The 25,698-nt window shown below is 45.2% G+C and overlaps 3 protein-coding genes and 2 non-coding genes across 5 annotated transcripts; 3 read left to right on the top strand and 2 right to left on the bottom strand.

Moving 5' to 3' along the window:
- The first annotated feature begins 1,483 nt into the window (after positions 1 to 1,483).
- Positions 1,484 to 2,199, top strand: LOC123052112 (60S ribosomal protein L27a-3). Its single transcript, XM_044475206.1, has one exon. It carries the CDS (start codon positions 1,584 to 1,586, stop codon positions 2,019 to 2,021), a length of 438 nt encoding a protein of 145 aa, XP_044331141.1. The 5' UTR covers positions 1,484 to 1,583; the 3' UTR covers positions 2,022 to 2,199.
- A 15,938-nt stretch (positions 2,200 to 18,137) lies between these two features.
- LOC123052113 (probable GTP diphosphokinase RSH2, chloroplastic) lies at positions 18,138 to 21,714 on the top strand. The gene is made up of 5 exons (XM_044475207.1): positions 18,138 to 18,634; positions 18,757 to 18,942; positions 19,855 to 20,315; positions 20,777 to 21,131; positions 21,238 to 21,714. The coding sequence occupies exons 1-5, from the start codon at positions 18,263 to 18,265 to the stop codon at positions 21,472 to 21,474; spliced, it is 1,611 nt and encodes a 536-aa protein (XP_044331142.1). The 5' UTR covers positions 18,138 to 18,262; the 3' UTR covers positions 21,475 to 21,714.
- A 418-nt stretch (positions 21,715 to 22,132) lies between these two features.
- On the bottom strand, positions 22,133 to 22,214 carry TRNAS-GCU (transfer RNA serine (anticodon GCU)). The gene has a single exon. It is a non-coding gene; the product is annotated as a tRNA-Ser (tRNA).
- A 2,300-nt stretch (positions 22,215 to 24,514) lies between these two features.
- On the bottom strand, positions 24,515 to 24,596 carry TRNAS-GCU (transfer RNA serine (anticodon GCU)). Its single transcript has one exon. It is a non-coding gene; the product is annotated as a tRNA-Ser (tRNA).
- Positions 24,597 to 24,675: 79 nt separating this feature from the next.
- On the top strand, positions 24,676 to 25,349 carry LOC123049015 (transcription initiation factor TFIID subunit 9-like). The gene has a single exon (XM_044472022.1). The coding sequence runs from the start codon at positions 24,727 to 24,729 to the stop codon at positions 25,033 to 25,035; it is 309 nt and encodes a 102-aa protein (XP_044327957.1). The 5' UTR covers positions 24,676 to 24,726; the 3' UTR covers positions 25,036 to 25,349.
- Positions 25,350 to 25,698: the final 349 nt, after the last annotated feature.

Genomic DNA, 25,698 nt, shown 5'->3' on the forward strand with positions numbered 1-25,698 from the left:
TTGTTTATATATTCAGACATGTATTTAGGTTTCCGATCAATACAATTCTAACATGAATAATAAATTTTTATCATGAATAAGGAAATACAAAATAACAAATTTATTATTGCCTTTAGGACATATTTCCTTCACTCGCAAGTTTTTGACAAAGGAGATCATGAAAGGAAAGATACCGTTGGAAGTGATGTCGGTGTAACCGAATTTAAGGAGTACCCCACCGACCATGGCCTGACCACCCCTAGTCGGACATATGGCGTTGCATGTCAATGACGCTTTTTCTAAGGCGGACGACACATCGGTAGCAGGTATGACTATGCATGGTCACGGTGCCCTAGTCGTGTTTGTAACATATAGCTTCCTGTTCAACCGTGGTGATGCTCCGAAGGTAGAAATTCACGCAATAATGTAAGGTGGCACTTCCATACAACGTACCGAGCATTCAGTCGTTGTGCAATCTTACTCGTCCATGGCCCTTTCCATCTTCTCCGGTGATTCTTTGGACCGCTCGGTGTATGGCGAGTTTACTTCGCTTAAACTTATTCGTAGTGAGAACAAAATTGCATACACTTTGGCAAGATACAACTGTATTGAACGTAGCATCGCCGTTTGACATGTACTCCCTACGTAAAAAAAACCCTCTTCATAGTGAGAACAGAGTTGAATATACTTTGTCTAGATACATCTATATCTCGATAAATCAAAGATAAGTTTTTTTAGGACAGAGGTAATATTAAGGAAATCTTCTCTAGTTTGAACTATACACATTCGGAATATAACTCTAATTTACCTCCCACCCCAAAACCCGATAATGTTACCTAGAGAGGGGTGGCAAGCAAACCCTCTTTGATGATATTTTTAGTTATGAGAAGTGATAAAATGATGACAGTTTTTAAACAAAAATTGCCTTCTCAGAAAGAAACTGACATGTCATGAAGAAAACGTCACCACCCAACCACTTTCTCACAACTAAAACTGCCACAAAATCATTTGTATATGTCACCCTCTGGCAAACATTCACCAGTTAACAGGGTCAATTTTTTTTATGTTCCTGTTCTATACGATCACAATATGCCATCACATCGCGAGCCCACACCCACCAACGGACTAGCTGTTCTTCCGTCGTGACAGCTGACTAGTGTCCCACTGCTAGTCTCAAACGCAAGAAAACTTTCGCAACGAGACCATGTTCCTCTTTTTTTTAAGGCGAGCGACGAGACAATGTTTTTTTCAGGGGAGCAGCGAGAAATGGTAACACGTCTCGCTATAGATTAGGCCGAAAGCCCAATATAGCACCCGAGACCCAGGGCACGGGCCATCGGTCCAGCCTATCACCGAAGCCAGGCCCAGCCCATAGCCCTCCCCCTCTCGGCCGCACCAAAGCAAAACCCTAGGAACCTACATCCAACGGCCTGAACCACCCAATCCCCCATCCGACGGTCGACGCCCCACGCACCAGCCTTATAAGTCCTTCCATTCCCACCCGCAAGGGTTCCCTCCCACACACCTCCGCCTCCACCCCACCCGTCCCGACCCCTCTCCTCCAAGGTAAGCCCGCGGCGGCGGCGAGCGAGCGAGCGGCGGCGATGACGACCCGCTTCAAGAAGAACCGGAAGAAGCGCGGCCACGTGTCCGCCGGGCACGGGCGTGTGGGCAAGCACCGCAAGCATCCCGGAGGCCGCGGTAACGCCGGAGGCATGCACCACCACCGCATCCTCTTCGACAAGTACCATCCCGGCTACTTCGGCAAGGTCGGTATGCGCTACTTCCACAAGCTCAGCAACAGGTTCTACACACCGACGGTCAACGTCGAGAGGCTCTGGTCCATGGTTCCGTCCGACAAGGCGGCGGAGGCCGGCGGCGACAAGGCCCCCGTGGTCGACGTCTCGCAGTTCGGCTACTTCAAGGTGCTCGGCAAGGGGATGCTGCCGGAGAAGCCCATCGTCGTCAAGGCCAAGCTCATCTCCAAGATCGCCGAAAAGAAGATCAAGGCCGCCGGCGGCGCAGTCGTGCTCGTTGCCTAGGGTTCTGTTCCCGACCGTGCCCCGAGATCTATATCTGAACTATTAGTTGTTTCCCGTACCAGCAATTTGTGTTGAAGAAGACATCGTTAGTTTGTTATCCTGGTTCCTGTGTGGTAAACCAACATCTTATGAGAATTTTGCGCTATGTTATGCCAGTTTATATCAGACGAGTTATCCATATCTGTGCTCCTATTTATGCTTCGTTTGATCTGTGTTAATCGTTATCGACCCCTAATGCATATACTGTTATTTTGCATGGTGCATCACTATAAGATTCTATGCCTGCTAGTCATGTTAACTGTGATTCTGTGCCTGCTAGTCATGTGAGATTTGCACTGCCAGTTTATATCAACTATTGTTTATGCTTTGTTTGATCTTTGTCTTTACTGATTTACTGATACCTTATGCCTATTCTGTTACTTGTCATAGTGCATTACTACAGGATTTGTAGTATTTCTTGCAGTCATAGTTAACTATGAATTGTATGATAGTGATTTGCTTGTTGATTACATTGAAGTTTATGTCTGTAAGAGGTTGTTTGTAGCCATACTAGTTAACATGATCTGGGTCCTAGTGTTGCCCAGGAGCTAGTTGGGCCAGCAAATTTCCCTCTTGTACTAGTATTTATCTTTGGAATTTCTAGCAGGTACTTGCAGATTGCATCTTCCTTTTAAATTTACACTAGTTTAGTGCAACCTCAATAGTTAAATAAACACCTGGGAGTAAGCTATCGTGCTGTCATTGTTGTGCTGTTGAGTGAAGTACTGACATCCATTTGCATCTTTGCTGAAAGGGCTACTTGTTCTTTGAGCAATCTTCCTTTGATCCCTTCTGTCTCCTTCGTTTTTGCTAGAACAAAGATGTTAATTCTTTAGGAGTGTTTTATTTGTTTTTGCTTGCTGTGGCACTTGACCACCTGTTTTATCTGTTGAGCTTTGTTATTCAAGCATTTGTTACTGTATTTCCCAGAGTGCATTAGTACAAGATTACGTTTCTGCTAGTTTCGTTCGGATGTTTATAGACTACTCCGTATGTTCAGGTTCATGTAGTCATACATCTGTTCGCCCATATAGTTGTGCCAGCAAATTTTCCTGTCAATAGTCCTACCTTTGGACAGGCTCTTGCAGTGTTAGGTTTTATCTTTTTAATTTTACTCTATTTGGCTTGTTTAGTGCCACATCCTGACTTCAAGAAACATGACGTGTTAAGCCATTGTGTTGTCTTAATATGTTGAAGTTCTTAATCGGTGCTTGCAAAGCAATTGAAACTATCCAAACGTGCTTTTCTGTGTATGTATATTCATTTGCCTCTTTGCTAAAATAGCTAGATGTTCATATTATCTTTGTAGGTGTTACTTGTGGAATCATGTTTGTTGTGTTTGCTTGTTGCTCGATTGATCTTTAGGGCTCCTTTGTTTCAAAGGATTTTATAGGAATTTTGGATTATTTGAGTTCCAAGGGATTTTTTCTCCGTTGGTTGTTTGATTCAGATGATTGAATCCTAATAGGGTTTATTTGTACTACTTCCCATAGGATTTCTAGGATCGATATGAACCTTTTTAAATAGTCCTTTGCCTTTGTTTTTCGTATGATGCACTCAAACGACCGGGATTGAGATGAGCATGACAATTCAATTCTACGTATTTCGTATTTCCTGTGTTTCCAGAATCCCGCGAATCAAATAGTCTGTTTCTTTGAAAATTGTGGTTTGTATAGATTTGGTGCAATGAAATTTTAAATGAAGCCGTCGCTTTTGTATTGCATCGGAAGTATCATATACCTACAATGGTGTTGATACAGCTTCCATAAGTACCATATCAGTACAGATGGTGTTGATACATTTGCCGCTCCCTTAATTTGTTTGCCCACGCACGTCGCCTGAATCTGTTGTGCACAACTGACTCCCGTGCCCTCTAGTATTCCACCACTCTGCCGGCCATCGGAGGCACAACATCCATCAGTTTCAGTTGATTGACAAGCGAGTTTTTGGGTCATTTTCTCCGGCCCGTTGCCATCGATCGAAAGAAACATTGGCGCCGTGACACGAGACGGTGAGTAGAACAAACGCATCAGCTGTTGGTCCGTGCCGCCAATGCCTGCTTTGCCCAATCGGCAAGCGATCCCTCGTCCACACGCACAAGGAACCCTCCGTTTGACATGCGTGCGCCCCGCCCCGTCGTATGCGGCCCTCCGTGACACGGGGGAAGTGGCACGTTTAAGCACGAGGCACCCTCACGTTGATGCATATCACTTCCGTGGTACGTGGACAGAAGGAACATGTCTCACGGTTGTTAGGTGGAGGAATTCAGAATTTTCTGTATAACGATGATATCTTAGGATTGGTGAGCTTAACGAGAGATAATAATTAATAAGAAAAAGGTTGTATTTTTTCTTAATTAGGATAGAATCTCTTAGCAATAATATCTATCACCCCTCGCCACATATTTAGAAATATTTAGTTATCAAAGAAAAGACTAGTGCCATGTATTTTTTTATTTTTTATTTAGATTACGTGACGGGTTTGATATAAGACTATCTTACTTGCCCTTATAGAAAACGTTGAAAAGAACATTTAAATACTCCGATGAACAAATACCTTCATGCGCCCTCCACGGGCACTAAGTGCACCGATGGAACATGGATAGGACGGGCAGGCCATTATTTCTAAACCGGGCAACGTCGTCGCCCCGCGGCCTCGACTAACACACAGAGAATTTTAAAACCAGGCTAAATAAAAACCAAGACGCTTATGCCGCTGTAAGCCAAATATGAGCCAGAGGTCGAGCCAAACGCCATCTAGGACCCTGTATGCCGTCGGTGCAGGTAGCACCGCCTGTAAGTGTCCTCGGTTGAGAATTGCCGCCGCTCGAACACAAATCAACCGCTATCACCAGCCTTGATCTGCCGCATCCGGCCAACCCGGTCGCATGAACTCCATGTGAACAGATCATCCCGCACCGCAGATGCCACATGGGTTTTGCTTGACGATGGACTTTGGCAGCAGCGAGAGCGTAACGTTGGTGGCGGCTTAGGGCTTTAGAGTTCGTTGCGAGATGTAAGGACGAGTGAATCAGGTTAGGTAATTACGGTCGGTGGAGCCCCGAAGCAGAAATGAATATGACTTTGAACTACATAATTTCACATGCTTATGAACATTACATGTCTAATATAAAGTATCATGTCTAATGATGGTGTACCACATTCCGATGGGCAGGGATAGGTTTGTGACAATTCGGATGAAAATCTTGCTCGTCTTTGGCTGGTGCCACCCGTGACGGCCCCCTGTGGGTGTCGTTTCCCCTCCTTGAAGGCGTTGCTTTTTTTGGAGATAGCGCCTTGGAGATGTTGCTGTGGTGTGTCGACACCTCACTCTTTCTCACTTGATTGGTTGTCTCTGGGCAAAAGCCTAGGTTCGGATCCGGATCGGTGATGGCGGCATCCTTGATGTCGTTCTTCTGTTGGGATCATTGCTTTTGGAGGCACGACTTGGAGGTCCTAGTTTGCTTTCCTGTGGTCAGGGCCGTCTCCAGGAATTCGGGACCCCGGTGCGAAAAGAAAAATGGGGCCCTAAATTAAAAAAAATGCAAATACGCAAGCATAATCACCTAATTATGTAATTAAAATTTATGTTATTTCATACAATGCTTAGAATATACTAAAGTATCAATGCGAAATACTAAAACCAATAAACTGACCTCATGCTCTATTGAAAAGTGTCATCCGTCTTGTGTTCCTTGAAATGAAATCTTCAATTACATCTTCATATTTAATCTTCTCCAAGACATCATTTTCAAGTGCTATTGTTGCCAAACCATTGAGTCTTTCTTGTGTCATAGTTGAACGCAAATAGGATTTCAACAACTTGAGTTTAGAGAAGCTCCTTTCTGCAGTTGCAATAGTTACAGGAATGGTTAACAAAATCCTGTACGCAATAATAGCATTAGGATAGAAGGGGCGCTTCATCAGAATCTCAAGAATATCAACATGGCCCATAGATTTCTTAACTAAATCCTGGATGAAAATTAACTCGTAAAACAATTCAACTCCATCAATGTCTTTGTGTTCTCCACTCTTAAGGGCATCCTCAAGATTAACACAAGCAGCCAACAAACTCTTATGATCCAAAGATCGCAGCCTATCTGAAGTAAATAAGAAACCAAAAGTTTTTTCATACTCCTGATATTGCTCAAACCTCCTGGTAAGTGAAACTATAGCTTGATCGACCACTTCCAGAAAATAATTGACCCTAAATGACTCCTCTGTAGATTGTGAAACAATAGATGCATCATCTGCGCCCTCATCGAATTGTCTTCTTCTTTTGATTTTCTGCTTGGTGCGGAACTCTAGATGAATATCCATCTCATGTGCAATTTCTTTTGCAGCTTCCAATGCTTTTGAAAAGCCAATTTCTCTATACTTCTTGAAAAATGAAAGCAGACCCTGTATAGACTCAATTGCAATATCAATAAGCATGTCCTTCGATTGTAGCTGCTTGCTGACCAAATTAACTGCGGATAATATATCATACCTGATAATTATTGACACTACAAATTCAAAACCACCAAGTTCATTTTCTGCCAATGATTGTGCTTCACTACTTGTCAATGGATCCTTATCAGTTTCAACCACTTGTAGTAAAGCCTCCCTTATTTCTGGCATTTGAATCCATATAGCCTTAACACTCTCAACATGACTCTCCCAACGAGTAGATGACAATGACTTGACAGTCAACTTCTTAAGTTATCTTTGAGAATTTGCCATCGTTTAGTCGAATTAGCAAATATTGTATAGATGCGTTGTATAACTCCAAAGAAGTGTGTTGCTTTATGGCAAGACTTCGCCATATCGCACAGTGCCAGATTTAGACTATGACAACCACAAGCTAAATAAAATGCCCTTGGATTTTTTTTCCAGAAATTTATTTTGTACCCCTTTATTGTTTCATTTCATATTTGACCCATTATCATAACCCTGTCCTCTCACATTGTCCACATCAAGGCTAAGATTATTCAACTCCTCCTCTAGAACATTAAACAAACCTTGCCCAGTGGTATCATTCACCTCCAAAAAGCCTAAAAAAGATTCTTCGATGCATCTACATAATTATCAAAGGCATCTGCTCTTGGTGGCTTGCATCAGGAGTACAATCAAGAATAACTGAGAAATATTTTGCTTCCTTTACCTTTTCAATGATTCTAGACCGAATGGCAATAGCGAGCATATTTATTAACTCATTCTGTATAGAAGGGCCGAGGTAGTGATCAAGAATTTTATCATTGGTGATGCGGTCAACATGCTCTTTGATAACTGGGTCAAATTCAGCCAACAATTCAACCAGTCCTAGGAAATTCCCATTGCTCTCTTGGTACAACTGTTGGAAATATGCCCTAGAGGCAATAATAAATAGGTTATTATTATATTTCCTTGTTCATGATAATCGTTTATTATCCATGCTAGAATTGTATTGATAGGAAACTCAGATACATGTGTGGATGCATAGACAACACCATGTCCCCAGTAAGCCTCTAGTTGACTAGCTCGTTGATCAATAGATGGTTACGGTTTCCTGACCATGGACATTGGATGTCGTTGATAACGGGATCACATCATTAGGAGAATGATGTGATGGACGAGACCCAATCCTAAGCCTAGCACAAGATCGTGTAGTTCGTTTGCTCAGAGCTTTTCTAATGTCAAGTATCAGTTCCTTAGACCATGAGATTGTGCAACTCCCGGATACCGTAGGAATGCTTTGGGTGTACCAAACGTCACAACGTAACTGGGTGGCTATAAAGGTGCACTACAGGTATTTCCGAAAGTGTCTGTTGGGTTGGCACGAATCGAGACTGGGATTTGTCACTCCGTGTAAACAGAGAGGTATCTCTGGGCCCACTCGGTAGGACATCATCATAATGTGCACAATGTGACCAAGGAGTTGATCACGGGATGATGTGAGTTACGGAACGAGTAAAGAGACTTGCCGGTAACGAGATTGAACAAGGTATAGGGATACCGACGATCGAATCTCGGGCAAGTAACATACCGATAGACAAAGGGAATTGTATACGGGATTGATTGAATCCCCGACATCGTGGTTCATCCGATGAGATCATCGTGGAATATGTGGGAGCCAACATGGGTATCCAGATCCCGCTGTTGGTTATTGACCGGAGAACGTCTCGGTCATGTCTGCATGGTTCCCGAACCCGTAGGGTCTACACACTTAAGGTTCGATGACGCTAGGGTTATAGGGAAAGTTTGTACGTGGTTACCGAATGTTGTTCGGAGTCCCGGATGAGATCCCGGACATCACGAGGAGTTCCGGAATGGTCCGGAGGTAAAGATTTATATATGGGAAGTCCTGTTTTGGTCACCGAAAAAGTTTCGGGTGATATCGGTAATGTACCGGGACCACCGGGAGGGTCCCGGGGGTCCACCAAGTGGGGCCACCGGCCCCAGAGGGCTGCATGGGCCAAGTGTGGGAGGGGACCAGCCCCAGGTGGGCTGGTGCGCCCCCCACAAGAGGCCCAGGGCGCAGGAAAGGGGGGAAGGGGGAAACCCTAGGCTCAGATGGGCCTAAGGCCCATCTAGTGGGGCGCCCCCTCTCTCTCCCCCTTTGGCCGCCCCCCAAGCCCCATCTAGGGCTGGCCGCACCCCTTGGGGGGGGGGGGAACCCTAGATGGGGGCGCAGCCCTTCCCCTCCCCTATATATATTGGGGTTTTGGGGCTGCCCAAGACACGAGAACGTCTCTCTTTCGGTGTAGCCCTACCCCTCTCCCTCCTCCTCCTCTCCCGCGGTGCTTGGCGAAGCCCTGCGGGATTGCCACGCTCCTCCACCACCACCACGCCGTCGTGCTGCTGCTGGATGGAGTCTTCCCCAACCTCTCCCTCTCTCCTTGCTGGATCAAGGCGTGGGAGACGTCACCGGGCTGCACGTGTGTTGAACGCGGAGGCACCGTTCTTCGGTGCTTAGATCGGAATCAACCGCGATCTGAATCGCTACGAGTACGATTCCCGCATCCGCATTCTTGCAACGCTTCCGCATCGCGATCTACAAGGGTATGTAGATCCACTCCCCTTCCCCTCGTTGCTAGAGTACTCCATAGATTGATCTTGGTGATGCGTAGAAAATTTTGAATTTTTGTTCCCCAACAGTGGCATCATGAGCTAGGTCTATGCGTAGTTTCTATGCACGAGTAGAACACAAAGTAGTTGTGGGCGTAGATGTTGCCAATTCTTCTTGCCGCTACTAGTCTTATCTTGTTTCGGCGGCATTGTGGGATGAAGCGGCCCGGACCGACCTTACACGTACGCTTACGTGAGACAGGTTCCACCGACTGACATGCACTAGTTGCATAAGGTGGCTAGCGGGTGTCTGTCTCTCCCACTTTAGTCGGAACGGATTCGATGAAAAGGGTCCTTATGAAGGGTAAATAGAAATTGGCATATCACGTTGTGGTTTTACGTAGGTAAGAAACGTTGTTGCTAGAAACCTATACAAGCCACGTAAAAACTTGCAACAACAATTAGAGGACGTCTAACTTGTTTTTGCAGCATGTGCTATATGATGTGATATGGCCAGAAGATGTGATGAATGATATATGTGATGTATGAGATTGATCATATTCTTGTAATAGGAATCACGACTTGCATGTCGATGAGTATGACAACCGGCAGGAGCCATAGGAGTTGTCTTTATTTTTTGTATGACCTGCGTGTCATTGAATAACGCCATGTAAATTACTTTACTTTATTGCTAAGCGCGTTAGCCATAGAAGTAGAAGTAATCGTTGGCGTGACAACTTCATGAAGACACAATGATGGAGATCATGGTGTCATGTCGGTGACAAAGACGATCATGGTGCCCCGAAGATGGAGATCAAAGGAGCAAAATGATATTGGCCATATCATGTCACTATTTGATTGCATGTGATGTTTATCATGTTTACATCTTATTTGCTTAGAACGACGGTAGCATAAATAAGATGATCCCTCACTAAAATTTCAAGAAAGTGTTCCCCCTAACTGTGCACCGTTGCGAAGGTTCGTTGTTTCGAAGCACCACGTGATGATCGGGTGTGATAGATTCTAACGTTCGAATACAACGGGTGTTGACGAGCCTAGCATGTACAGACATGGCCTCGGAACACATGCAAAACACTTAGGTTGACTTGATGAGCCTAGCATGTACAGACATGGCCTCGGAACACAAGAGACCGAAAGGTCGAACATGAGTCGTATAGTAGATACGATCAACATGGAGATGTTCACCGATGATGACTAGTCCGTCTCACGTGATGATCGGACACGGCCTAGTTTGACTCGGATCATGTATCACTTAGATGACTAGAGGGATGTCTATCTGAGTGGGAGTTCATAATCAGATGAACTTCATTATCATGAACATAGTCAAAAGATCTTTGCAAATTATGTCATACGCCTTAGTTCTACTGTTTAAGATATGTTCCTAGAGAAAATTTAGTTGAAAGTTAATAGTAGCAATTATGCGGACTGGGTCCGTAAACTGAGGATTGTCCTCATTGCTGCACAGAAGGCTTATGTCCTTAATGCACCGCTCGGTGTGATGAACCTCAGCGTCGTCTGTAGATGTTGCGAAACATCTGACATACACGTTTTGATGACTACGTGATAGTTCAGTGCGTAATGCTAACGGTTTAGAATTGTGGCACCAAAGACGTTTTTTGAAACGTCGCAGAACATATGAGATGTTCCGAAGACTGAAATCGGGATTTCAGACTAGTGCCCACGTCAAGAGGTATGAGACCTCTGACAAGTTTCTTAAGCCTGCAAACTAAGGGGAAAAAAAGCTCAATCGTTGAGCATGTGCTCAGATTGTCTGAGTACCACAATCGCTTGAATCGAGTGGGAGTTAATCTCCCAGATGAGATAGTGATAGTTCTCCATAGTCACTGCCACCAAGCTAGTAGAGCTTCGTGATGAACTATAACATATCAGGGATAGTTATGATGATCCTTGAGCTATTCGCGATGTTTGACACCGCGAGAGTAGAAATCAAGAAGGAGCATCAATTGTTGATGGTTAGTAAAACCACTAGTTTAAGAAGGGCAAGGGCAAAAGGGATACTTCATGAAACAGCAAGTCGTTTGCTGCTCTAGTGAAGAATCCCAAGGTTGAACCCAAACCCGAGACTAAGTGCTTCTGTAATGAGGGGAACAGTCACTGAAGCAGGACTACCCTAGATACTTGGTAGATGAGAAGGCAGGCAAGATCGACAGAAGTATATTGGATATACATTATATGAATGTGTACTTTACTAGTACTCCTAGCAGCACCAGGTATTAGATACCAGTTCGGTTGCTAAGTGTTAGTAACACGAAATAAAAGCTGCGGAATAAACGGAGACTAGCTAAAGGTGAGATGACGATATGTGTTGGAAGTGTTTCCAAGGTTGATGTGATCAAGCATCGCATGCTCCCTCTACCATCGAGATTTGATGTTTGCGTTGAGCATGATTGGATTATGTTTATCGCAATACGGTTATTCATTTAAGGAGAATAATGGTTACTCTGTTTATTTGAATAATACCTTCAATGGTCTTGCACCTAAAATGAATCTCGATCGTAGTGATACACATGTTCGTGCCAAAAGATATAAAATAGTAATGATAGTTCCACATACTTGTGGCACTGCCATTTGAGTCATATTGGTATAGAACGCATGAAGAAGCTCCATGTAGATGGATCTTTGGACTCACTCAGTTTTGAAAAGATTGAGACATGCGAACCATGTCTATTGGTATATATGCATGAAGAAACTCCATGCAGATGGATCGTTTGGACTCACTTGATTTTGAATCACTTGAGACATGCAAATCATACCACATGGGCAAGATGACTGAAAGGCCTCGTTTTCAGTAAGATGGAACAAGAGAGCAACTTATTGGAAGTAATACATTTTGATGTAAGCAGTCCAATGAGTGCTAAGGCATGCAGTGGATATCATTATGTTCTTACTTCACAGATGGTTTGAGTAGATGCTGAGTGTATTTGCTTGATGAAACACAAGTCTGAATTATTGAAAGGTTCAAGTAATTTCAGAGTGAAGTTGAAGATCGTCGTGACAAGAGGATAAAATGTCTGTGATATGATCATAGAGATGAGTATCTGAGTTACGAGTTTGGCACACAGTTAAGACATTGTGGAAAGTGTTTCACAATTAATACCGCCTGGAACACCATAGTGTGATGGTGTGTCCGAACATCATAACTACACCCTATTGGATATGGTGCATACCATGATGTCTCTTATCGAATTACCACTATCGTTTATGGGTTAGGCATTAGAGACAACCGCATTCACTTTAAAAGGGGCACCACGCAATTCCGTTGAGACGACACCGTTTAGAGAAACCTAAGTTGTCGTTTCTTAAAATTTTGGGGCTGCGACGCTTATGTGAAAAAAATGTTTCAGGCTGATAAGCTCGAACCCAAAGAGGATAAATGCATCTTCATAGAAAACCCAAAACAGTTGGGTATACCTCCTATTTCAGATCTGGAAGCAAAAGTAATTGCTTCTAGAAACGAGTCCTTTCTCGAGGAAAAGTTTCTCTCGAAAGAATTGAGTGGGAGGATGGTGGAGACTTGACAAGGTTATTGAACCGTCACTTCAACTAGTGTGTAGCAGGGCACAGGAAGTTGTTCCTGTGGCACCTACACCAATTGAAGTGGAAGCTTATGATAGTGATCATGAAACTTCGGATCAAGTCACTACCAAACCTCGTAGGACGACGAGGATGCGTGCTACTTCAGAGTGGTACATGATCCTGTCTGAGATATCATGTTGTTGGACAATACTGAACCTACGAGCTATGGAGAAGCGATGGTGGGCCCATATTCCGACAAATGGTTAGAAGCCATGAAATCCTAGATAAATGGATCTTTGAGAAGAAGACGGACGTGGACGGTAATGTTACCGTCTATGAAGCTCAACTTGTGGCAAAGAGTATTTCCACAAGTTCAAGGAGTTGACTACAATGAGATTTTCTCATCCGTAGCGATGCTTAAGTCCGTCGGAATCACGTTAGCATTAGCTGCATTTATGAAATCTGGCAGATGGATGTCAAAACAAGTTTCCTTACCAGTTTTCGTAAGGAAAGGTTGTATGTGATACAATCAGAAAGGTTTTGTCGATCCTAAGGATGCTAATAGGTATGCTAGCTCCAGCGATCCTTCCATGGACTAGAGCAAGCATCTCGGAGTCAGAATATACGCTTTGATGGAGTGATCAAAGTTTTTGGGTTTATACAAAGTTTGTTAGAAACTTGTATTTACAATAAAGTGAGTGGGAGCGCTACAACATTTCTGATAAGTATATGTGAATGACATATTGTTGATCCGAAATGATGTAATATTTCTGGAAAGCATAAAGGGTTGTTTGAAAGGAGTTTTTCAAAGGAAGACCTGGATAAAGCTGCTTACATATTGGGCATCAAGATCTATAGAGATAGATCAAGACGCCTGATGATACTTTCAAAGAACGCACACCTTGACATGATTTTGAAAGAGTTCAAAATAGATCAGCAAAGAAGGAGTTCTTGGCTGTGTTACAAGGTGTGAGTATTGAGTAAGACTCAAGACCTGACCACAGCAGAAGAGAGAGAAAGGACGAAGGTCGTCCCCTATGCTTTAGACATAGGCTCTACAGTATGCTATGCTGTGTACCGCACATAAAGTGTGCCTTGCCATGAGTCGGTCAAGGGGTACAATAGTGATCCGGGAATGGATCACATGACAGCGGTCGAACTTATCCTTAGTATCTAGTGGACTAAGGATTTTCTCGATTATGGAGGTGAAAAGGAGTTCGTCGTAAAGGGTTACGTCGATGCGAACTTTGACACTAATCCGGATGACTCTGAGTAGTAAACCGGATTCGTATAGTAGAGCAGATACTTGAAATGGCTCCAAGTAGCACGTGGTAGCATCCACAAGATGACATAGATATTCGTAAAGCACAAACGGATCTGAAAGGTTCAGACCCGTTGACTAATAACCTCTCTCACAAGCATAGCATGATCAAACCAGAACTCATTGAGTGTTAATCACATAGTGATGTGAACTAGATTGTTGACTCTAGTAAACTCTTTGGATGTTGGTCACATGGTGATGTGACCTATGAGTGCTAATCACATGGTGATGTGGACTAGATTATTGACTCTAGTGCAAGTGGGAGACTATTGGAAATATGCCCTAGAGGCAATAATAAATAGGTTATTATTATATTTCCTTGTTCATGATAATCGTTTATTATCCATGCTAGAATTGTATTGATAGGAAACTCAGATACATGTGTGGATACATAGACAACACCATGTCCCTAGTAAGCCTCTAGTTGACTAGCTCGTTGATCAATAGATGGTTACGGTTTCCTGACCATGGACATTGGATGTCGTTGATAACGGGATCACATCATTAGGAGAATGATGTGATGGACGAGACCCAATCCTAAGCCTAGCACAAGATCGTGTAGTTCGTTTGCTCAGAGCTTTTCTAATGTCAAGTATCAGTTCCTTAGACCATGAGATTGTGCAACTCCCGGATACCGTAGGAATGCTTTGGGTGTACCAAACGTCACAACGTAACTGGGTGGCTATAAAGGTGCACTACAGGTATTTCCGAAAGTGTCTGTTGGGTTGGCACGAATCGAGACTGGGATTTGTCACTCCGTGTAAACGGAGAGGTATCTCTGGGCCCACTCGGTAGTACATCATCATAATGTGCACAATGTGACCAAGGAGTTGATCACGGGATGATGTGAGTTACGGAACGAGTAAAGAGACTTGCCGGTAACGAGATTGAACAAGGTATAGGGATACCGACGATCGAATCTCGGGCAAGTAACATACCGATAGACAAAGGGAATTGTATACGGGATTGATTGAATCCCCGACATCGTGGTTCATCCGATGAGATCATCGTGGAACATGTGGGAGCCAACATGGGTATCCAGATCCCGCTGTTGGTTATTGACCGGAGAACGTCTCGGTCATGTCTGCATGGTTCCCGAACCCGTAGGGTCTACACACTTAAGGTTCGATGACGCTAGGGTTATAGGGAAAGTTTGTACGTGGTTACCGAATGTTGTTCGGAGTCCCGGATGAGATCCCGGACGTCACGAGGAGTTCCGGAATGGTCCGGAGGTAAAGATTTATATATGGGAAGTCCTGTTTTGGTCACCGGAAAAGTTTCGGGTGATATCGGTAATGTACCGGGACCACCGGGAGGGTCCCGGGGGTCCACCAAGTGGGGCCACCGGCCCCAGAGGGCTGCATGGGCCAAGTGTGGGAGGGGACCAGCCCCAGGTGGGCTGGTGCGCCCCCCACAAGAGGCCCAGGGCGCAGGAAAGGGGGGAAGGGGGAAACCCTAGGCTCAGATGGGCCTAAGGCCCATCTAGTGGGGCGCCCCCTCTCTCTCCCCCTTTGGCCGCCCCCCAAGCCCCATCTAGGGCTGGCCGCACCCCTTGGGGGGGGGGAACCCTAGATGGGGGCGCAGCCCTCCCCCTCCCCTATATATATTGGGGTTTTGGGGCTGCCCAAGACACGAGAACGTCTCTCTTTCGGTGCAACCCTACCCCTCTCCCTCCTCCTCCTTTCCCGCGGTGCTTGGCGAAGCCCTGCGGGATTGCCACGCTCCTCCACCACCACCACGCCGTCGTGCTGCTGCTGGATGGAGTCTTCCCCAACCTCTCCCTCTCTCCTTACTGGATCAAGGCGTGGGAGACGTCACCGGGCTGCACGTGTGTTGAACGCGGAGGCACCGTTCTTCGGTGCTTAGATCGGAATCAACCGCGATCTGAATCGCTACGAGTACGACTCCCGCATCCGCGTTCTTGCAACGCTTCCGCATCGCGATCTACAAGGGTATGTAGATCCACTCCCCTTCCCCTCGTTGCTAGAGTACTCCATAGATTGATGCGTAGAAAATTTTGAATTTCTGCTACGTTCCCCAACAACAACTTGCTATTGCTGCCACGAAATGCTATATTATGTTCTGCAAGAAATTTTACAATCAACAAAATCCTGAGCAAAACTTTTCTCCAATGCTCCTTTTCCTTTTCAAGTTCTCGCTGAGCAACTTTATCAATTGTTTCATTCTTCTGCATCCTGAGACGGAAGTCATACCATGCAGTCATATTTGTGATATGCTCTCTACTTGATTCATGCTCTTTTATTCTAGCCCCATGATGAATCCAGTCACTTAAACCCTCATTTGCTAGCTGTCCTATCACATGCCCCCTTTTTAATAATTTGCAACAAAAACAAAATGCTTTGTCGAGACCGTTGTTGTACACAAGCCACTCTCTGTCAAACTTTTCTTCATTTGAGAGAATTCTACTAAGTGATAATGCAGAAAACCTTCTAGAGAACTTGTCGTAAGGACCATACTCAATATCTTCTCTTTTAGGACCCTTTTGCAGCAAGATATCAATCTTTTTAGGATCAAGTCCATCCCAATTTCTAGGATCAAATATATCAGGCTGAACGGAATTATTCATGTCATCCAAAATATTAGGATCATGATCTTCGTCTAAAATATTGACATCATTACCTTCATCAATTTCTGTAGCGGCAACCTCATCCTCTTGTGCATTATCACCATGACCATGATCAACTTCATGAATTTCTGCAGTGACAACCTCAACCTCTACTGCATTATCATCATGACCATCATCAATATTACCATCTGAAGTATGATTTCCAGAATTAGTTTGGGGTACTATCACAACATATTTATCAAGAGCACCCCTTTGAATTTGAGCATCTTCTTCTAATTTCGGTTTCTTCTTACACTTGAAGGCACCAGAATCATACTTTCTTCCAGAACTAGAATGCATGATTGTTTCTGTTTCAATGAAATATATACTCTTTAAATTTATTTGAACTGACGAGCTCACATGAAACATAAGCTTGTGACATGTATAGGTACTAGTAGTTCGAAAAACTTACAATCAGATAGAACCTTGATTTTGGACTTGGACGATAGTACGAGCAACTACTGAAATTCTTGAATCTGTGACTACTTCTGAACTTGAATGACTACACAAAAAATCGTCCCCAAACATATTAACACAACTTTATATTTTTGTATCAAAATTAGAGAAAAGGGGAGAGCGTAGGGAGCAGGGAGGGCAGGGCACCACACCGGTTGGTCTTTCCTGTTGGGCGGCACCGCGGCAGTGTCGGCCGGCCGTCGGCGGCGCGGCGTCCAGCGCTCGAAAGTCGCGTGCAGTTCTGCTTCTTGCCCGTCGCCTCGTTGAACCTGCAAGGCTGAAATGCGATCGCCGCTGACGAGCCGCCGATTCAGTCGGAAAGCAATTGTGAGATGGAAGCCAAGCGATCAGGGAAGGAATAGGAAGCGGAAGTTAGGGAACATACTGCGCTGGGGCTGTCGTTTCGTCTACGATCGATCAATCTACCTCATCCACGCGACGGGAAAGAGGATCGCTCCGGACCAGGCCCAAGAAGGCCTAAAACTGAAATATTTTCAGACTATACATATATGTATATGGACCCTAGTTGGGGGCAGCGCACAGCTCGCACAGGCCCTTGGACGGCCCTGCCTGTGGTACTCGCCGTTGTTCTGAATTGTTTGTCAGGGCCTAAAGGTACTATGTACACCGTCGTGGGTGATTCCAAGATGATGACTTTCTTAGGGCCGTTCGCGTCTTGCCACCCACCTGCCAACTCTTTTAGGCAATCAAGAATGGTTAATGCCACACACTGGTTGAAGTTGTTGCTCATTAGAGGTGACCAACGTTGGTCGAGACGCGGCTCTTGTTGGTCAATTTAGAACAGATACTTTTGTGTTGGAGTTCTTTGTGTGCGTGTAAGTTGGAGTGGTGTTTGCCTCTCATCGGCATGTGGTGGGAGTTTGTCAGAATTGAATTCTTGTATTTTATCATGTGCCTTCTATAGAACTAAAACTACGGCACATAATTTAATCGTGCTTTCGAGAAAAAGGAATACTTCCTCGTTCGAAATTTAGCAAGCCAAGCCAACCCAAATGATTTGGCGACTTGAGGTCTAAAATAATAAACGACCACCCATCTTCCCACGAGTAGGCTTACTATTCATAACCACGCCAGCACGCGCGAAGAGCCCAACGTCCCAACTAGAGCTCTCTTCCACGCCTCTTTCTCCAATCTCCACCTCCCCACTCCCCCTCTTCCTCCGCCGAACTCCAACTCGCCAAGGCAACCAGCGGCCATGCCGGCGGCGGTCGCTTGCTCCGTCAAGTGCCGGCCCCACCACCGCCTCTCGGCGCCGCAGCCCCACGCCGCGCTGGAGCTCCTCCCCCGCGCCCCGGCCTCCGCCGCCGGCGAGCTGCGGGCGACCCGGTGCCGGACCCCGCCTTCCCTCTCCTTCGCGCGCGCCTCCGACCAAGGGGAGGCTCCCTATGCCCGCCCGCCGTCCGCAAGGCGGGCCCGCGCTGCCGTGGCGGGGTGCGAGGAAGTCGGCCCCGCTTCTTCCGCGGCCGCGGCCGCCCTGCTCGCCGGCGCGCAGTCGCGGCACGCTATCTTCCGCGAGGAGCTCGTGAGGAGGGCCTACTACGCGGCGGAGGCGGCCCACCGCGGCCAGGTGCTCGACCGTGCCCCTCTCGCTCTCTGTCTGCTCATCGTTTCAGCGTGGCTTGTCGAACGTCTGAAATTTGAAGTGACCGGGCCGCGTTTCTCGGCTGGGCGTTTTGGTGGTTTCTGCAGATGCGCGCGAGCGGCGACCCTTACCTGCAGCACTGCGTGGAGACGGCGGCGCTGCTCGCGGAGCTCGGCGCAGGCCCTCCGGTTATCGCGGCGGGGCTGTTGCACGACACGGTGGACGACGCAGGCCTGGATTACGGCTCCATCTCCGAGCAATTCGGTGCTGGCGTTGCGGACCTCGTGAAGGGGGTAAGAATTCGGATCTATCTAGTTACTGTACTGGATATAACTGACATTAGGATGTGACGAGCAGGCTCGCTGATACAGTATGTAACTATTCAGTAGAACTGTTTTTCTCTGTTAAAACTCGCTTAGTGTGGTAGTATTATTTTCTGAAACGAACCAAAGTAAGGTGCCATTGCTGCTACACCGTTTCCACCGTACTGATAAAGTGATAATGTAGCAATTCAGAGCTTCTTCACTGGTAGATTATTCGTACCGGCATATACAGATGATTTTCTGAGCATGACTTAGTCTGTGCCAGTGTCCAGGATCAGGCCGTAGTTTTTTAGGCGAAGGATCAGGTCATAGTCACAATTGATTAGTTATATGGTTATGTTTCCGCGTGGGTCCCTCTTCTTTTATTTTCATCTTTCTCGGTGTTGTCTTTTTCGTCATTTGGAGAAGTGGATGTTGCTAGTTTGGCTACCTTGCTAAAATAATTTTTTGCGATTATGACTGACAGACCATAATTGATTGTTACGTTATTGATAGGGCTTCTAGAACAAATACAAATCTTATGTTTATCTAAGTTAGGTATTAAGTTAACATCACCTCTATTAAAGTAGGCTGTAGGCATCTCCTAGGATTGACTTGTGCTTTGGTATATTTTAGAATTTCTTCCTCGCTGTTTACCAGATCAAAGCAGACACACGTTTTGGTGATTTTATGCGTCTTCTTTCATGATATCACATTTATTATCTGGAACTTGGGAAAGGCTGTTGTTTGTTCTGCTACATGTTGTCGCCTTGTCGGTCATCTTTATCAATATTACACCTGCAATATGTTAGGGCGCTTCACCATTTTTTGGCAACAAGGGTGCTCTGGCCGTTTGAGGACATTGTGGAATGACTTGACTTAGTTGTGTCGAATATTTGACAGGTTTCTAATCTAAGTCATTTGAGCAAACTGGCTCGTAGAAACGATACGGCGAGCAGAACTGATGAAGCTGACAGATTGCGTACAGTCTTCCTTGCAATGGAGGATGCGAGAGCAGTGCTTATCAAACTTGCTGATAGGCTACACAATATGAGGACGTTGGATTCATTGCCCAAGATCAAACAGCAGTGCTTTGCAAAGGAAACACTGGAGATATTTGCTCCATTGGCGAATCAATTGGGCATCTTGAACTGGAAGGAGCAGCTTGAAAATCTGTGTTTCAAGCATCTTTACCCAGAGCAATATGAGGAACTGTCATCCAACCTTCATGAGTTTTACAACAGAGATATGATTGCAGCTGCAATAAGGCGATTGGAACAGGCCCTTCAGGTGAGAGGTCTATCCTATCGTTCCATATCAGGGAGACACAAGAGCATATACAGCATCTACAGCAAGATGACAAGGTAAACTCGTGCGTCCTGTTTTCATTATGGTGTCTTTACTAGATTTTTTTTTTCAAATGATTTGCCTTTCATTTTAGTTGTGTTGTTAATGAAGTCAAATGAATCATTATCTAAAATAGATAAGTCCTGCACTGACTTCATCATGACCTTTGAAGTAACCTTGCTAGCCGGAGAGACATATGCCACTAAACATGCTAATGTGATTGCTTTTTTATTACACAAAAAAACTGGACATGGATGAAATCTATGATGTACATGGAGTGCGTGTGATACTCGAGAATAAAGCTGATTGCTTCACCACATTAGAAGTTGTCCATCACTTGTGGCCTAGAATTCCTGGGAAGTTTAAAGACTATGTCAGCAGCCCCAAATCTAATGGGTACGACCATGCAAAATATTGCTATGCTATGCAGAAAAAAAATGTATGTCACGGTGCTAACTTGATGCTTCTTAACTTGTAGGTACCAATCGCTGCACACGGTTGTTCTCAGTGAAGAAACACTCCCATTAGAGATCCAAATTCGTACTGCGGACATGCACTTGCAGGCAGAGTTTGGAATCGCTGCACATTGGAGATACAAGGAAGGCGTACGTAACTGCTCTTCATCTCTGCCTGAAATGGTTGAATGGGTTAGATGTGTCGTTACATGGCAGTGTGAAACTTTGCACATAGACCACCCTTCGCCTCCTGGACTTGGTTCTTCCCCAAGGGCAACATGCACCTTCCCTTCTGACTCTGATGGCTGTCCTTTCTCCTATTCAAAACAATGTGACCACACTGGACCAATCCTAGTGATACTTCTGGAGAATGAAAAGGTTGAGAACCGTCATAATATTTCAAGTGCTTTCTGATTAACTAAAGTTGCAATGTGTTAATTTAGAAGAGCAGCAGAACTGAATTTGCTATGTTTGTTTTCTTCAGATGTCGGTGCAAGAGCTCCCACAAAATTCGAAAATACTGGACCTGTTGAAGAGGGCTTCAAGCTACGACATGCAGTTGAGCCTAAGGCTGAACAGCCATGCTGTGCACAACCTGAACCAGGAGCTGAAGATGGGCGACGTGCTGGAGCTGATCCCTTCAACTCCATGCAAATCTGGAGGCTACATGAGGGAGCTCAACCAAATGTCTGATCACCGTCTCGCCGTTTCGCAGTCTTGACAGCCGTAGACCAGCAGATCTTGTGAATACATATATGACAGCGCAGCTAAATCGTCTGAAGTTTAGGTGACCGCACTGATAGAATCATAACAGATAGTGTAGCATTTGGTGTATATTTTTGTTGATACATTTGTTCAAGTAGAGCAAAAAAAGTTAACTTGTAAATAGTACGTGATACAGCTCGGGAATTGTTCTTAGTTTTAAAACACCTATTGAGAAAATAGAACATGGTTAGGCTAAGTGATTTCAGTTTTCTACTTGTTCAGATATTGGCTATGAATTTGCAATTACATGTGAATATTTTTTTGCTCGGTGAGCTTGACTGCTTAAGATGCAAAATGAGAAGTGAAAAAGAAAAAGAACAGAAAGGCTGTGATAAGTGATTTGAGTTCTCTTCTAATTCAGACATTGGCTATGGAGTGCGAATTTGTGAAAATATTTTGTTCAGCGAGCTAGACAACGAAAAGACTGGGTGCTTTACTGCTGATGGTGCAAAATCATAAGTGAAAGGGAAAAAATATATACAAAAATGCTATAATAAGTGTTTCAGTTATATACTTCAGACATTGGCTATGGCTTTTGCATTTCTGAAAAATATGCTGCTCAACGGAAATGTGTGCGTGTGGGGCTTGGCTGTTTCAAAAAATTAAAAAATAATCGACACCTGAGAGATTCGAACTCTCGCGGGGAAACCCCATGTACTTAGCAGGCACACGCCTTAACCACTCGGCCAAAGTGTCGTCGTTGTGCAGAGTAGTGAAATGATTTTATTTGGTAGGATATAAGCCATATTTCACTCAAACCCAAACTGTTCGTTGCCTCCACCAATAAGAGTCGCCTATGTCGCACAAATCAGTGCCATATTGTTCTCACAAAGGAGAGATATACGTTCATATGTTGACTGTTTCTTGGCTTTTGATGTTTGGTGGAAAGAGGCAGAGAACAAGGTCAACTCAAGTCATGCTAACAGAGAGGTGGAAGCAACTATTCTGGCTTTGTTCATGAATTGGCCTCCATGTAGTACAAAATGGTAGTGCTATAGTTGAAATATTGGCATTACCCTGACTCCCCGAGCAAAAGACGAGTCTAAACAAATGTAAAACGTGTGGGAGAAACATGACATGGATGAGATATGGTCAGTTCAGTTCCACTTGAGCTATTACGCGGTGGCATGGCGTGGTGCAGTCCTGTCAAAGGCGGATCTGTGCCGGCGATCTGGTGGTTTTTTCTACGGATTGGTTCGGATCAGAGACGGTGACGAGCGCGCGGGATCCATCTCGGCGGCTCTCACGGTTTGGCGAGGTGGGGTGGGAGCCCTCCTCCCAGGCTCCAGTGGTGGCACACTTAGGCAGTGGCCGGTGCGTCAGGGCTCCTACGGTGGCACTGCTGTTGCGGTTGGTCGCCGGATCTAGGCGTCTAGATCTGGGGCTTTGAAGGCGGTCGAGACGTTGCACATTTTGTCGGTTGGATTTCTTGGGACGGATCCGGGTGAAAACCTGGTCTTCGGTTGGTGGTCGGAGCCGGTGATGATGACACCCTTATCATCGTTTCCTTGATGAAGGCATCATCGAGATGAAGCTCCCAACCCCACCGAATACCTCCGGGGGAAACCCTAGATCAGCTGATCGGATGACGGCGACAATCTTGTGTCGTTTCCCCCTTGGGGGCGGCATTCTTGGAGGTGCACTCGGGCTAGAGGGACCAGTGGACGGCATCTTCGGTGGAGCGGTGTTTCATTCTACATATTCATGGCGGCGGATCTCGACAGCATGGAGCAGTGGAGGCTCGGCATCCGATGTGTGGCGACGGACTCGCGCAGGTGGACGACGTTGTCTGGTGTCGTGGTGGCATCGATGGCAGAGAGGCCTGACAAAGTCGATGCGTCAGTATCTGCTTTGAGGATGGATCGATGGAAGACGGAGGTGAGCGTGCGCATGTGGTGCTCACTAAGAGTGCGTTGAACCGGTGTGTCATCCAGTCCCGGCTTTGTGGCTTGGATGGGGCATCCGGTTTTAGATGTTAGTCTTTGGTGCGATGTCTGTTTGGTATTTGGTTCAGACATTCGCCACTCCTTTATAAAGGGATAGAAGTAGCGACAGGTGTTGTCAAGATGATGGCTTTGGACTTACGAATGTATTAATTTGTAAGGTCTTTATGAATAATTAATAAAATAATCGTATGAATCACCCAGATACAGAGGCGGGGGTGCATCCTCCTTTTAAAAGGGAAGTAAGTCGATGTTCTCTTAGTTGATGAGGTCCCTAGCCGTGATGGTTGATAACGACTCTGTAAAGGACAAGTTTCCAACTCTATTCTTAATGCAAAGCATGCACCTACTCCCTTTGCTAAGTTTTTTTTAGAGATTTCAATATGAATTACACACAAATGTATATAGACATATTTTAGGATGTTGATTCACTTATTTTATATTTCGCAAAAAAAAGATTCACTCATTTTATTTTATATGTAGTCTATATTAAAATATTTAAAAAGACTTATATTTAGAAACGGATGAAATAGTTCGTTAAAATACACTGGCATTTTTTTTTTTTTTGCGATTGCCACAACTCAAGCACGCAGTTCACGCTTCTCCCACACGTTTTCTATTTGTTTAGACTGGTCAGGCAGTTAAACTATTTTTGTGTTTGTGTAAAAGAAGCTAAAAACATAAATACGAAATGCGAGTCCTTTGAAAGGCCCAAGGTTCATGTTTGTCCCGCACAATTTACATTTATTTGTGTCGTTTTTGTTTTTTACTGTTTGAATTTTCGAGTAAAGCAGAAAAAAGAAAGCTACTCGTAGGTACAAATACTCAAAACACTTGCTTAAGACATGGAAATGCCAATATGTTTTCTACACATGAAATCGACAAATATATGAATATGTTGCGTTTTAAAACCGGGTGAGCTTTAGTGTCTGACAATATCTGATTGTTCAAAGTGCTCACTCCTTGAGATAAGCAAATGTTGTGGAGCTTGATTGCCTACGCAGCAAAAGGAAATGTTGTGCAGGCCTAAGCAGCAAAAAAGAAAAAAGAAATCGACGCCTGAGAGATTCGAACTCTCGCGGGGAAACCCCATGTACTTAGCAGGCACACGCCTTAACCACTCGGCCAAAGCGTCGTTGTTGTATAGATGGCTGAAATGACTCTATATCTAACGTGCAGATACATCCTTTTACTTAAACCCAAATTCTATTTTGCCTCTCCCGCGAAGAGTTGCCCGACACACCGCAAATCTGCGCCCTACCCTAATGGACACCGGGGTCGGACGGACCCCTCCTCCTGCGGCGGCGGCGGACGCCGGCGATGAGCCACGGGACGCGCGTGTCGTGAAGGAGATCTTGCGTTCGGTGGGGCTTAATGAAGGGGATTACGAGCCGGCGGTGGTCCACCAGTTCCTGAGGCTCGCCCACCGGTACACCGGCGACGTGCTCGGCGACGCGCTGGCCTACGCGGATCACGCTGGCAGGGCGTCGCTCCAAGCAGACGACGTCCACCTCGCCATCCGCTCCAACGCAACGTTCGGCCACGAGCCGCCGGGCCGCGAGGTACGTGCTTAGCCCTAAACCTCTCCGTTCCTCATGAGGATTTCGCTGCTGTTGGCTGCGTCAATCGCGTTCGCGGCTGTCGGGGATGGGGTTGTTTGGATCCTGCGCTTTCGTGTCCTGATCGATCGGAACTTTACTCGCGGATCACGGGATCGGTGGTTAGACTGGTGTTCAAGAAGCAGCATGAGTTTGCAGTTTCCACGCACTCTCCGTTCCTTTCAGATCGTGCGCGTTGGAAGTTCTGAGTTTTTATTCACCCGGATTTCCTCGTAGATACGAAACAATTGAATATTTTATTATCAGATAATGGAAGTATAATTCCCCTGCCTTTGCATAGAAAAACTAATTAAATCTGTAAAATGAAATTTGAACCATGACGTTCTGCGAAAACTTGCAATCAAGATGGAGAGACACAAACTCGGAGATCCGTTAGGAGTATCATAAGAACTGACTCGATGTCATCATGTTAAAACGGGTGTTAACGGCATCTACAAAGGTGGAGTCACTCCTTGACTCTCTGGTTCCTCGTCATCAGGAGTTGATAGTAAAACATTTTATATGAAGGGCATGTCTTTAGATTGACTCTACAGAAAAGTTATAACTAAATATGACGAAGGGGGTGTTTGGTTCCAGGGACTTTTTTGTGTTGGGACTAGAAAAAACCCTAGCAAACCA

The sequence above is a fragment of the Triticum aestivum genome, chromosome 2D, assembly GCF_018294505.1.
Source record: "Triticum aestivum cultivar Chinese Spring chromosome 2D, IWGSC CS RefSeq v2.1, whole genome shotgun sequence".
Lineage (NCBI taxonomy): Eukaryota > Viridiplantae > Streptophyta > Magnoliopsida > Poales > Poaceae > Triticum > Triticum aestivum.

Coding starts and splice junctions, on each gene's coding strand:
- LOC123052113 (XM_044475207.1), top strand. CDS start 18,263: ATGCCGGCGGCGGTCGCTTGCTCCGTCAAGTGCCGGCCCCACCACCGC. Junction 18,635..18,756: donor AGGCGGCCCACCGCGGCCAG/GTGCTCGACCGT, acceptor TGGTTTCTGCAG/ATGCGCGCGAGCGGCGACCC. Junction 21,132..21,237: donor TACTTCTGGAGAATGAAAAG/GTTGAGAACCGT, acceptor TGTTTTCTTCAG/ATGTCGGTGCAAGAGCTCCC.
- LOC123049015 (XM_044472022.1), top strand. CDS start 24,727: ATGGACACCGGGGTCGGACGGACCCCTCCTCCTGCGGCGGCGGCGGAC.
- LOC123052112 (XM_044475206.1), top strand. CDS start 1,584: ATGACGACCCGCTTCAAGAAGAACCGGAAGAAGCGCGGCCACGTGTCC.